The 14256-nt window shown below is 44.6% G+C and overlaps 1 protein-coding gene across 1 annotated transcript in view; it reads right to left on the bottom strand.

The window, feature by feature from the left end:
• MNAT1 (MNAT1 component of CDK activating kinase) overlaps positions 1-14256 on the bottom strand; it is a 334005-nt gene that overhangs the window by 237462 nt on the left and 82287 nt on the right. Inside the window, exon 3 of the mRNA XM_082242630.1 lies at positions 9836-9909. Within this exon, the coding sequence (XP_082098756.1) occupies positions 9836-9909 (74 nt within the window). The remainder of the gene's footprint in view (positions 1-9835; positions 9910-14256) is intronic.

Below are 14256 nucleotides of genomic sequence, written 5' to 3'. Positions count from 1 at the left end.
CAGTCAAATGCTGAATATTTTTCATCCTCCATAACTCTTCAAGGGAGCAAAGATCGGTGACATTAACATTAGGAAAGGTAAGTCATAAAATTATTTATAATCACTGTAAAATCCTCTTCTCGGAATTCATTAAAGGGACACAGGATCAGTGCAATCTGAGACTGTTGGGTTATACTGCCGCATTTAGGAGGAACTGGACACTGGCAATTGCAGTTTTTAGGAAATCACTATTAGGAGTAGATCCTAAACATAGTGGGGTGGGAACTATGTCCCTTGATAGACTCCAAGAAAAGGATTGTACAGCCAGTAGAACAAATCAGGTTATATTTGTTCGCCAGTGGAATCTGAGACCATTGGGCCATCTCAAAGGAGTCCAAATGAGGTGTGGGCAACACAGCAAACAACAACGCTGCTAACCAGCCCACAAAACAAAAAAATAACAATAATATTAAAAACATACTGGGAGCTGCCAGAAGAAACTTATGCCCAAAGCTTGCATCAGACATCCAACTAGTAAAACCTAGAGCACGTGTGAACAAAGCACCATGTGGCAGCCTTTCACATCTGGGAAGCAGATGCATAACGATGCCAGAAAGCCCAGGAAGTACTCACTGATATAGTAGAGAGCACCTTGACTCGAAAAGGTGGAACCTAATAGGCTTTTATAATTTTGTCCTTGTGGAGAACCAGAAGGGTCCTTTACAGTATTAGGCTGCAGGCTCAGACACATGCCTAGCATAAATGATGGCAACTAGAAAGACATCACCTTGTGAGTGAGAGGACACAGACAGGGTAGTCAGAGTAGACAAGGGAATATCTCTGATGGGTGCAAAGGGTGGTCTTTAAAGAGCTTAGAGAACAAGGTTAAGATCCCAAGAGGTCACCGGTGGTTGTACAGGTAGAATTATATGAGCAACAACCTGTACAAAGGCCTTTACTAGGACACGAGAAACAAGCAGTCTGAAATAAAGTGGTTAATGGTTATAAACTCTAAAGGTTTGTTTTACCTTATGCATTCTCTGTATTACAACCCATTCACACTTGTACGACTTGTCATGCAACTAAGGTCCAAAGTCGCATGACAAGTCATAACCCATGTTTTACAATGATACCCATTCATATATGTGTGACAAAGTCTCAGCGACTCCAAAGTAGTTCATGCACTACTTTGGTCCATCTTTAATGCAACTTGAGGGCCATAGTTGTCAATGTTAACCCTCAAAAGTTGCATGAAAGTCATACCTGAATGTTTTACATGCAATAGTGGGTCCGACTTTGCAGAGGGACAAGTCACATCCAAGTCGCACCCATCCAAAATTGCACCCGAAAGTTGCATGACTTTGGAGTCATACAAGAATATAGCCTAAGCGGAAAAAAAAAAAATTGCACTGTCTGTCCCTCACCCCCTCCCCAACACCCAACTCTCCTCCATCAATCCAGTGCAGAGCATTACGGAGTCCAGGATTTATGACTGAACTGGGTCCCAAATTTGGGCCTGAACTTAGAGACCTGAGGAAAATGAAAGGAACGATTTTTCTGTCTTCAATAGCAAATGAGTTTTGCCAGTATGGGTCTTTGGCTTCTTTTGTTTTGGTAAAAGAGGACATTTTCTGACATGTGACATGCTTTATAAAGTTGCCCAGGGAAGCACACAAAAGACTGTCCCAATCGAAGGCCATACAAAGCAAGGATTTTTCACATTGCATTTTAGCCAAGGATTTATCACCTATTAATATACAGGGGACTCATTAATAGGAGATAGGCAATACTGACCAAGCCCTCAGAGCCCAGCTGTGCAATGCAGTAGCCATAGGCTCCAAACATTCCAGGACTGCATGGTTAAGATGAAAGACTTAAGGTTCTTTGGACATTTCCTTAGTTCCCACTTGTAAAGTCTGGCAAATAGACATGACAGCGATAACAGGTTACAGGGCAGGGTCTGTGGGGGAGAAATAGGACTTGGAAAGAATATCGGGAAACTTCTAAGCTTGATCCCTAAACACTGGAATATCCTTTTGTGGCCTTTTTTTTCAGAGTTAAGAGAACCCAGACTGGTGACAGGAGCAGTCTAAGACAAAGTTCCTAGAGTTTTAAACATAATCACACCAGGTCAACAAAAATCAATATAGTATCTTTAAGCCTAGGTGTTATGTCAGAAGACTGAGTTTCCTCAAACACAAACTCATCCAAGAAGCACTAATGATACTCCTCAACATCCACAGCTGACTGCACAGAGGCTGACCCACCTGCAAGAGTGTCCGAAACTTTGGAAGAGAGGGCGTAGATGTTTCCTATTGACCCTCTGCATTCTGCTTCTGCTATTATGACAGAGATTTTGTTAATAAAATCTAGCACATCTGTAGAACAGAGCAGATGAAACAGCAACACCTGGGAAAGTTAGGAAAGATTACAAGGAGTAAGTAGATTGAAGCAGGGGACACCAATCCAAGATACTGCAGGCAGTCCCTAAGCTGCTGCTAAAGCAACATGAGCTGGAGAGGCCTGCTGGATCATTAGGACACAATGCAGTGCAGTAGGGCAACTATTAAACATGCCGAAAAGTGTGAAGAGGCAAAGTAATTGTGCAACTCTGCTGATGTATCACTTCCCCAGAGCTTAGCTTTAACAATGGTGTGCCCAGCCCATGAGGGGCTATGACCCAGAATTACCATGAGCGCAGGTTCTAAATGCACTCTGTGGCCAACAAACACAGTTGCAAAGTACTGGAGAGTGCCACATGCAGAACCCAGTGAACATAAATCACATTCCAGGCAGTCTTCATCCCCCTAATGGGGGCCTACTTCCAAGGAAATCTTCAGGGTTCAGTATTAATACAAGGTTGCTAGTCTGTATATATTCCACAGTCACAAAAAGCCATTAAATAATAAGTGATGAGACCATCTCCACTTCAAAGTCTGTGCTCACAATGATGTAACTCTCAGACGTGTGCCTCAGAAACAGGGACCTACTGTATAAAGTATCAATAGGAGTCCCAATGGGCCAGCAAGCAGTACAAAAAACAGAATTTTTGTAAAACCTTACCTGTAAAATTCCTTTCTCTGAGTCCTCCGACAGTCACCGCCGCCTCTAAGTCATCACAATTGGGTATTGACTTCCGCTCCGCAGGAGTAGCTAGGCATAAGACAGTCAAAAGGAACAAAGGCATTTGCATATACACACCCATGGGGGCTGTCCCCATAGGGCAATACCCCCCCCCCGCAGTGACCACTCCCAACTCAGTTTGGTAGCATAGCAGTAGGTAATAAGACAACCCCAAAAGAGGGGCGGGGCGGCGACTGTCGGAGGACTCAGAGAAAGGAATTTTACAGGTAAGATTTTACAAAAATTCAGTTTTCTCTTACGTCCTCCGACAGTCGCCGCCGCCTCTAAGTCATCACTATTGGGATGTCCCAAAGCAGTGTAGATATGAGGGGTGGGAGACGCAACCGTAGAAAAGGCAACGCAGTACCCACATCAGAGAAAGGAACCTTACACGCACAGTAAGAGAACCTACTGGGCAACAGAAAAACAATGCTCAACAGGTGCAACAGCCCAGGAAAGCAAATATCAACAGCCAGGGACCCATAAAAAAACAAGGGTCCTTCATGGCACTGCCGCACTAAGAACCTTGCGGCCAAAGGAGGCATCAGCTGATGCCAGAACATCTACCTTATAGAATTTGGAAAAAAAAAGTGTGCACCGACGACCAAGTCGCAGCCTTGCACACCTGGGCCACCGAGGCACGATGCCAATAGGCCCAGGACGCACTCACAGATCTGGTAGAGTGCGCCTTAACAGGGAAGGACGGAACCCGTTCCTTCAAAGCATGAGCCTGTTCAATGGTCTGTCTGATCCATTTGGCAATAGTCGCTGCAGACGCAGCCATGCCCTTCCGAGGTCCCTCAGGAAGGACAAAGAGGGAATCCGTCTTCCGAAAGGATTCCATAGACGACAGGTAAAACCCGATCGCCCTGACAACATCTAAGGAATGCAGAGCAAACTCCCTAGGATGCTTAGGCTTCGTACAAAGCGAAGGCAGGACAATGTCCTCATTAAGGTGGAACTCAGAGATCACCGTAGGAAGAAAGGAGGGATGTGGACACAAGACCACCTTATCCTCGTGAATCACCAAGTACGGGGAAACGGCAAGACAACGCCGCCAGTTCCGACACTCTGCGAGCCGAAGTGATCGCCACTAAAAAGGCAACTTTCTTAGACAGCAGAGGCAGCGATATCTCCCATAACTTTTTCAAAGGGAGCACGCTGCAACACGGACAGAACCAAGTTCAAGTCCCATGGAGGTAACGGCTCCTTCCTTGGAGGAGCCAAATGTCGCACACCTTGAATGAAGGTGCGAACCAGGGAATGAGACGCCACCGGGCGTTGGAAAAGAATAGCCAGTGCGGACACCTGGCCCTTGATTGTGGCCAGCGCCAGGCGCTGGTCCACCCTAGACTGGAGGAAGGCCAACACTCTCGACACCGAGTATGAGCGAGGGGAGAACCCCCTGGACTCACACCAGGCGAAATAAGCCTTCCAGGGACGGTAATAGATCTTACCAGAGGAAGTTTTCCTAACCTTGACAAGGGTAGGGATAACCTCAGGGGAGAGACCTCTATCCCTCAGGACCTGGGTCTCAACAGCCAGGTTGTCAAAGCCAGCGACTGTAAAGCAGGATGGAAGATCGGACCCTGTGACAGGAGATCTTCCCGCATTGGCAGCCGCCACGGGGGCGCCACTGCCAGGTGAAAGTCGGCGTACCAGGACCGACGTGATCAGTCCGGCGCCACCAGAATCACCAGGTGCGGTTCTGAGGCTAACCTGCGGAGGAACCTGGACAGCAACTGAATCGGAGGAAAGGCATACATCAGACGATACTGATGCCAAGGGGCTACCAACGCGTCCGAGGCGTCTGCCAGAGGATCGCGCGTTCTTGCCACGAACCTTACCACTTTGTGGTTCAGTCAAGACGCGAACAGATCCACGTCCGGGGATCCCCACTTCGCACACAGCAGTTGAAAGACCTCCGGGTGTAGGGAACATTCCCCCTGGTCCAGGGTCTGGCGGCTCAGATAGTCGGCCTGCCAATTCTCCACACCCGGAATGTGAACTACTGAGAACGCCGGGACATGAGTCTCGGCCCAAGACAAAATGTCGGTCACCTCCCGGGCCGCCCGGGCACTCCTGGTGCCCCCTTGGTGGTTGAAGTAAGCCACCGCGGTAGCATTGTCCGTCTGTACCCAAACAGGACAGCCCCGAAGCCGGTCCGACCACTGGACGAGACAGAGTTTTATACTTGGATGGCAAACAGTGATCTTGTTTGCCAATGTCCTCCTAAAGGCAGCAGTATAATCCAATAGTCTCAGATTCCACTGTTGTGTTGTCTGGAAGCACCATTATTGATACAGCAAAACCCACAAACAGTCCCAGCTTTTTAATTGAATAATGAATGGGAACCACTGCAGGGATGGAGGTTATCCCTCTGCTCACTCTGGCCTTACCTTTTTTCAAGTCTGTATACTGCCCACACATTTACAGGAGATTACAGGAAACTAAGTTGAGGAATGTTTACGTCACGTTTTTTTTTTTTTTTTTTTAGAGAAGTCTTCTCACTTTTTAATTTTTTATTTTATTTTCTTTTCTTTTTTTTTTTGTAGCACTATGTACCCTCTTCCTAAGCGTTGCCTTATGCTAGATGCATTATCAGACATTTTAGATGACGACACAGCCTCCTCCCCCTTGCATTCTTCGTGAGCGAACTTATCCCGCGCACATGCTTGCAGACAGGAAAAGGACCCATCAGTGCCGCCCATCAGTGCCCATTATTGCCCAACAGTGCCGCCTAGATGCAGCTTGTCACATCCCCTGCCATCAGATGCAGCTTGTCACATCACCTGCCACCAGATGCAGCTTGCCACATCGCCTGCCACCAGATGTAACTTGTCACTTGCCACGTCACTTGCCACGTCGCCTGCCCCCAGATGCAGCTTGTCACTTGCCATGTCGCGTGTCACCAGATGCAGCTTGTCACTGGCCACATCACCCGCCCCCAGATGCAGTTTGTCACTGGCCACATTACCCGCCCCCAGATGTAGCTTGTCACTTTCCATGTCGCCTGCCACCAGATGCAGCTTGTCACTTGCCAGGTCGCCTGCCACAAGATGCAGCTTGTCACTTGCCATGTCGCCTGCCACCAGACGCAGCTTGTCACTGGCCAGATCGCCTGCCCCCAGATGCAGCTTGTCACTGGCCACGTCGCCTGCCCCCAGATGCAGCTTGTCACTGGCCACGTCGCCTGCCCCCAGATGCAGCTTGTCACTTGCCATGTCGTGTGTCACCAGATGCAGCTTGTCACTTGCCATGTCGCGTGTCACCAGATGCAGCTTGTCACTGGCCACATCACCCGCCCCCAGATGCAGTTTGTCACTGGCCACATTACCCGCCCCCAGATGTAGCTTGTCACTTTCCATGTCGCCTGCCACCAGATGCAGCTTGTCACTTGCCAGGTCGCCTGCCACAAGATGCAGCTTGTCACTTGCCATGTCGCCTGCCACCAGATGCAGCTTGTCACTGGCCACATCGCCTGCCCCCAGATGCAGCTTGTCACTGGCCACGTCGCCTGCCCCCAGATGCAGCTTGTCACTGGCCACGTCAACTGCCACCAGATGCAGCTTGTCACGTCGCCTGCCACCAGATGCAGCTTGTCACTGGCCACATCACCTGCCACCAGATGCAGCATGTCACGTCCCCTGCCACCAGATGCAGCTTGTCACTTGCCAGGTCGCCTGCCACAAGATGCAGCTTGTCACTTGCCAGGTCGCCTGCCACCAGACGCAGCTTGTCACTGGCCACGTCGCCTGCCCCCAGATGCAGCTTGTCACTGGCCACGTCGCCTGCCCCCAGATGCAGCTTGTCACTGGCCACGTCAACTGCCACCAGATGCAGCTTGTCACGTCGCCTGCCACCAGATGAAGCTTGTCACTGGCCACGTCACCTGCCACCAGATGCAGCATGTCACGTCGCCTGCCACCAGATGCAGATTGTCACTTGCCACCAGATGCAGCACTTAAGTATTGGCTGGGTCCCAGAGAGAGGGCTGGCAGTGAGAGGTGATGTAATTTCTCTGCTGCCTGCAGCTGCACAGTGAGGGCGGAACATCTGTGATGCAGGGCGGGCAGTGAGAGATGGTCTTCTCTCTGCACTCTCATCCGACTACCCGCACACGCGGCCCGGCTGCAGAGAGGCCATGGCCCGGTACTGGGCCACAGCCTGGTGGTTGGCGACCCGTGTTTTATAGAAGAAAGTAAAAAAGGTTTTGTTTTTATTTTTCTAAATTGTCATTTTTTGTTTATAGCACAAAAAATGAAAAACCACAGGAGGTGATCAAATACCACCAAAATTAAGCTCTACTTGTGGGAAAAAAATGAACATCAATTTTATTTGGGTACAGCGTCGCACAACTGCGCAATTGTCAGTTAAAGTAACAGAGTGCCGTAAAGCAAAAAAATGGCCTGATCATGAAGACGGGTAAACCTTCCGGAGCTGAAGTGTTTAATAAAAATGAAAGTGTACCTATTTTTCATACACATATTTACACACAAGCACAGACACATGTTAACCACTTGACCTCCAGAAGATTTACCCCCCTTCATGACCAGGCCATTTTTTGTGGTACTGCATTCATTTAAATGACAATTGCGTGGTCATGCAATGCTGTACCCAAAAAAAAAAAATAAATAATGTCCTTTTTTCCCCACAAATAGAGCTTTCTTTTGGTGGTTATTTGATCGCCTCTGAATTTTTTGCGCTATAAACAAAAAAAGGCCGACAATTTTGAAATAAATATAAAATATGTTTTACTTTCCTACATAAATCCTATCTAATAATAAAAAAAAAAAAATCTAAAAAAAAATCTTCATAAATTTAGGCCAATATGTATTTACTACATACTTTTGGTAAAAAAAAAAAAAAACCCCAATAAGCACATAATTGGTTTGAGCAAATTTTATAGCGCTTACAAACTATGGGATATTTTTATTCATTTTTTTTTTTACTAGTGATGACGGCGATCAGCGACTTATAGCAGTACTGAGATATTGCTGCAGACATTCTGACACCAACTGGGACTTTTTGGGGACCAGTGACACTAATACAGTGATAAAAAATTTGCACGTTCAATGTACTTATGACACTGGCTGGGAAGGGCTTAACATCAGGGACAATCAAAGGATTAACTGGAATTTATTCCCTGCTTTACATGGACACAAACTCCACCCCTTTCCTCCTGTCAGAACAGCGATCTGCCTTGTTTACATTCCATGTCTCTGCCCGAACATCAGTGGGTGGCGGAGGACATCGAATACCTTGCACTATGCACCCCCTACCCAGAAATGTCGGATAACGTACATATACGTGATCAGCCACACAGGTGCTGCCCTGTAGCAGAAAAACTGCTAAAGGGCAAACCTAAAGCGGTCAATATCTGCATTTTTATTGTTAAAAAATGTCCTCACTGAGGCTCCATTCGCATATAGGCGGTTCGAATCGCAGGCAGAATTGCCACGATTCTGCCCACGATCCAGGACCATTGCAAGTCGCGGGACGCTCGTGCAATTCCCGTGACTTGCAGTGGTACCTCAAACACGGTGCGATTTTGCCACAATTGTAGCCCGATGAGTCACTGTAAAATCGCGCATATATGTGAATGGAGCCTAACAATTACTGTATATATTTTCTCAAAGCAGAGATCCTGTAGAATGAAAGCACTTGAAATGTTTTTTTTCTTTTATCACACAATATTTGCTCAACTGTTTATCAAGTACATATTTTGAGGAAAAAATATGTTTTAGTGAAAACCTAGAATACCCATTTTTTGGTAGAATAAAAAAAGAAGAAGAGGAGGAGGTTGCGTCAAGTAATTAGATACCTAACATACAGTATCAAGCCTTAAAATTGCGTGTGCCCCTGAATGCGTAAAAAAACTAGGGTACCCAAAATTAACCAAAGGCAACACTTTAATAGACTTTACAGGTTATCAGTTTAGAGTTAACCATAATTTATGGTCCTAGAATTTTTGCTCTCACTCCGAAGCTCACAGCGATACTCATGGGATCAGAAAGGAATTTTTTCAGCAAATTGGATCATGCTTTGCTGGGGTTTTTCGCCTTCCTCTGAATCAACTGTGGGTATAGGATTGTGTATATGGGATTGTATGTTGTTTTTTTAGGGGGTTGAACTTGGACTTTTTTCAACCTATGTAACCATGTTCCCCCAAATTCCTCCTCCCCTTCACTCTGTAGCATTTTACCACAGTTCCAGGCTCCCTGAAAAAAAATGGGAGAACCTGGGAACTACTGCAGGTGCCATCTGATTGCTGGCTGAAAAAAAAAAAAAAAAACCCTATGCTCACGGCTGCAGCAGACGCAAATGTCAGGACATTTATAAGTGTACCTTGGTAGGCAAGGGGTTAAGGAATATCGAACTGCATTAATTTTTTTTCTCATTTGACTACAATTGGGCTTTAATGGTTGTACAAAAGAGCTGCTCTATAAAACTGGGGTAGGGATATATAGATATCAAGCTCTCTGTAAGCAGTCAGATTTAGATATTTCATGGCATGGCTTTGGAGGACCATTACATTTTAGGACTTCACCACATATTTCTAAGGAAAGCTCAAGAAGTAAATGCGTTACGCCAATGCTGCTGTCACCAGTCCAAACCCAACAGAGGGTTTAGTCTCTTTCTGATCACCCAAAATGGAAAAAACTGTTTTGGGTGAGGTTTAGTAAAAGCTAGTAGAAATATATATATTTTTTTTAGTCTACAACACACCTACCTATTTCTTCAATTTCTTCCAAAAAATCATTGTAGTCTCTCAGAGATGGAAAGTCTTCTTCACGCTTATTATATCTAACAAGAAAGAGAAATTTAAGCATAATTCAATAATTCAGCAACATCCTTCTAGCTAATGGCTGCCTGATCGATATAAATTTGTTTTATTATATTTTCTCAATGTGAGGTGTTACTACCTAGTGCTATTTGTCAGATGAAAGGAAAAACACAACAGGATGCATTACAGCCCTTCTTTTCTTAGATCATTCCAACCTCATATTACTGTAAAATCCTGAGAAGACCTAGGTTTTTCGCACACCGGTATAATAGAAGTATTTACAGTTTAGTACGTTACATGAACCTGGATAATCTTTCACATATTTATGTGCATTTCACCCTCTGACAGATTTATACACGTAGAGGTAAATTTAGAATACTGCATGAAAGTGCCTGAACTTGGAGATCGATGTGGCCCCTCCATGGCCTGAAACTCAATAGCTTTTATAGACAGACATTCTCTTGGTCCTCATTCACACATGTATCTGACAGACATCTCCCAGAGACATCCAATACTCTCTTTCATCTTTCCAGTGCTGCTACAAAAATTGAAAGATAGCATCTGATTGGGCATAAAAGCAAACCTGTGCTTAGTCCAGACAAGGTAAAGCAACAAGTTTGCTTTAAAGTTGAACTCCAGGTTAAGAAAAAAACCTCCTCTGCACACGTTAAATGTTCTTTTTATCTAGAAGCAGAGGAATAAGCAGCTACACTTATTACTCACTACCACAGACTTCCTCCATGTTGAATGCCTGGTCCCCTGAAGTTGCATTCCTTTGTAGGTTGCATGCATTCCAACATCACCAGGTACAATGGAGGACCAGCAAACCTGCGATGTGTGCAAGGACCCACCCAAATTACAGAGAGCTGGAGAGCAGAGGAGAGCACTGGCTGCCAGAGGAGTGAGAAATAGGGTAACCATAGCTGCCTTTGCCTCCATCTCTAGATAAAATGATCATTTAACGCTTAACGTGAAGGGGGACCCAATGCAAGGGTCGTAGTTTTTGTTTAAGGCAACAATTAGGTGAACAACTTCTGTGCCATAAAAAAAGTTCACCCTGCACCAACCTTTTCAGCCTTGAATAATATTGTCATCATAAATAGGAGTTTTCTGGCTCTTTAAAGTGCACCAGTAGTCTTGGAGGAGGTTGCATGCGTAAGATAATTTAAAACCTCACTCTGAGCACAATTTTCAAAAAGCCATGTAGGTAATTTCTTACCCTTCTAGCCAGTGTCCTTGAATTTTAGTAAAATTAAGCACACTAATCATTTGGAGCCCTTCTCTTCCCCAATTGCTGTCATGGGGACCAGAAACCAATGCCTGGTCTGTGTGTAGTCAGGTGACAAGTACCCTTACAGTGCCTTGAAAAAGTATTCGCACCCCTTGAAATTTTCCACATTTTGTCATGTTACAACCAAAAAACGTAAATGTATTTTATTGGGATTTTATGTGATGGACCAACACAAAGTGGCACATTCTTGTGAAGTGGAAGGGAAATTATATTCATTTTTTTTTTTTTTTTCAAATAAATGTGTGAAAAGTGTGGCCTGCATTTGTATTCTGCCCCCCGGGTTAATACTTTGTAGATCCACCATTTGCTGCAATTACAGGTCTTTTTGGGTATGTCTCTATCAGCTTTGCACATATAGAGAGTGCATTTTTTGCCCATTCTTCTTTGCAAAATAGTTTAAGCTCTGTCAGATTGGATGGAGAGCATCTGTGAACAATAATTTTCAAGTCTTGTCACAGATTCTCAATTGGATTTAGGTCTGGACTTTGGGTCATTCCAGGACATGAATATGGGACATGAATATGCTTTGATCTAAACCATCCCATTGTAGCTTTGGCTGTATGTTTAGGTCGTTGTCCTCCTGAAAGGTGAACCTCTGCCCCAGTTTCAATTCTTTTGCAGACTCTAACAGGTTTTCTTCTAAGATTGCCTGGTATTTGGCTCCATCCATCTTCCTATCAACTCTGACCAACTTCCCTGTCCCTGCTGAAGAAAAGCATCCCCACAACATGATGCTGCCTCCACCATGTTTCACAGTGGGGGTGGTGTCTTCAGGGTGATGTACAGTGTTAGTTTTCCACCACACATAGCATTTTGCTTTTGAGCCAAAAAGTTCAATTTTGGTTTCATCGACCAGAGCACCTGGTTTCCGTGTCCCCCACATGGCTTCTCGCAAACTGCAAACGGGACTTCTTATAGCTTACTTTCAACAATGGCTTTCTTCTTGCCACTCTTCCATAAAGGCCAGATTTGTGGAGTGCACGACTCATAGTTGCCCTGTGGACAGATTCTCCCACCTGAGCTGTGGATCTCTGCAGCTTCTCCAGGGTTACCATGGGCCTCTTGGCTGCTTCTCTGATTAAAGTGATTGTAAACACCATTCATGAAATCTGACCTAGGCACATATATCTTTAGTGTTTACTTATCTCTCCTCAAAGCGCTCCATTCCTCGGTTAGCAGCAGGGTAACTTTTGACAAGTTCTCCGACACAAGAGATAAAAGCAGTTGGAAATTTGTGTCAGGGAGGGAGCTTAGAGGTAGATTATTCAGACTCCAGCTTTGCATGTTCCTTCGTTTCTCTGCCTATGTGGAGGGTAAGCCCAGATTCCCCTCTGCCCTGAATGAGGAAGAAAGATTTTGAACACAATCTTTTTAAAGAGTGTAGAAAAGGGAAGACTGCAGATCTACAAGTAAAACTTATGTTGGGAGATTTATTTAATATATTATTTCAGGCTATTCACTTCACTTGGTATATGCAAGGATTTACATTCACTTTAATGCTTTCCTTGCCCGGCCTGTCAGTTTAGGTGGATGCCCATGTCTTGGTAGGTTTGCTGTTGTGCCATACTCTTTCCATTTACGGATGATGCTTTGAACAATGCTCCGTGAGATGATCAAAGCTTGGGATATTTTTATGTTAATAACCTAGCCCTGCTTTAAAACTTCTCCACTACTTTATCCCTGACCTATCTGGTGTGTTCCTTGGTCTTCATGATGCGTTTTGTTCACTAAGGTTCTCTAGCCAACCTCTGAGGGCCTTCTTAGAACAAGTGTATTCATACTGAGATAAAATACACACAGGTAGACTCTTTACTACTTAGGTGACTTCTGAAGGCAATTGGTTCCACTAGATTTTAGTTAGGGGTATCAGAGTAAAGGGGACAGAATACAAATGCACGCCACACTTTTCACATATTTGTAAAAAAAAATTTGAAAAAAATTGATAAATTTTCCTTCTACTTCACAATTATATGCCACTTTGTGTTGGTCTATCACATAAAATTCCAATAAAATAAATTTACGTTTTTGGTTGTAACATGACAAAATGTGGAAAATGTCAAGGGGTACAAATACTTTGTAAGGCACTATATATCCATCTGTATATTTTTAACTTAGAGCTGAACAATGATTAAATATCAGTTTTCTTGGCAATTATGTAAGTGATCTGTAAAATCATTTGGCGATTCGCTAGAACATTTATAAAAGGATTCAATTACAAAATAACGTGTTTATCCTGGAGATCAGCTTAAAGATTCTCAGATCAACTAACTGTTCTGGCATGCAGCTTTCACTAAAGGTATTTTCTACCTATGCATCTTTTTTATCAAATTCTCCATTAAAACTGCCAAGGTCATCGAAAGGTTCACTCTAAAATGACTCTGTTGCTAGAACTTCAGGCCTGTACAAGAAGGTGAATACCACCTGCCCAGTAGGTGCGGACTCCAATTTACACTCTCTTGCAGAGTTACAGCCGCCATGGGAATCCAACACTACCAGGTGTTTTGAAAGATAGGTCTTTGACTGGACACAGCATCTGGGAACACCCCAATACCAGATACAGCTGTATCACTACAAGAGAGCAAAGTTGGGTTTACCGTCCATCCGAAAGGTATCATTTATCTTCTTTTACCCACTGGGTACATTATTATCTTCAGAGATACCCACCTGCTGCTCATTAATAGAGAACGATTAGAAAAAGGAGACATTGTGGGTAAAAAGGAGGAGGAGTGAGGAATTTTAAAATGGAATCCTTGTTGGTAAAGGTTCGCCTCCTGAAATGTCTTTAGAATCCGACACCCCTGGAAGTGTCAAAAATGTATTTATGTATTTCAGGTACTTATATAGCGCCATCAATTTATGCAGCATGTTTAATATATATTGTACATTCGCATCAGTCCCTGCCCTCAAGGAGCTTACAATCTAAAGTCCCTAAACTCACATTCATACATACACAATATAGGGCAATTTAGACAGGATCCAATTAACCTACCGGCATGCCTTTGGAGTGTTGGAGGAAAGCGGTGTACCCAAAGGAAACCCACGCAGGAAGAGGGAGAACATGCAAACTCCATGCAGG

Source organism: Pelophylax lessonae, assembly GCF_965119305.1.
Source record: "Pelophylax lessonae genome assembly, chromosome: 13".
NCBI lineage: Eukaryota > Metazoa > Chordata > Amphibia > Anura > Ranidae > Pelophylax > Pelophylax lessonae.
Note: the sequence above shows the minus strand (reverse complement) of the source record. Positions and strands in the feature narration are given on the sequence as shown.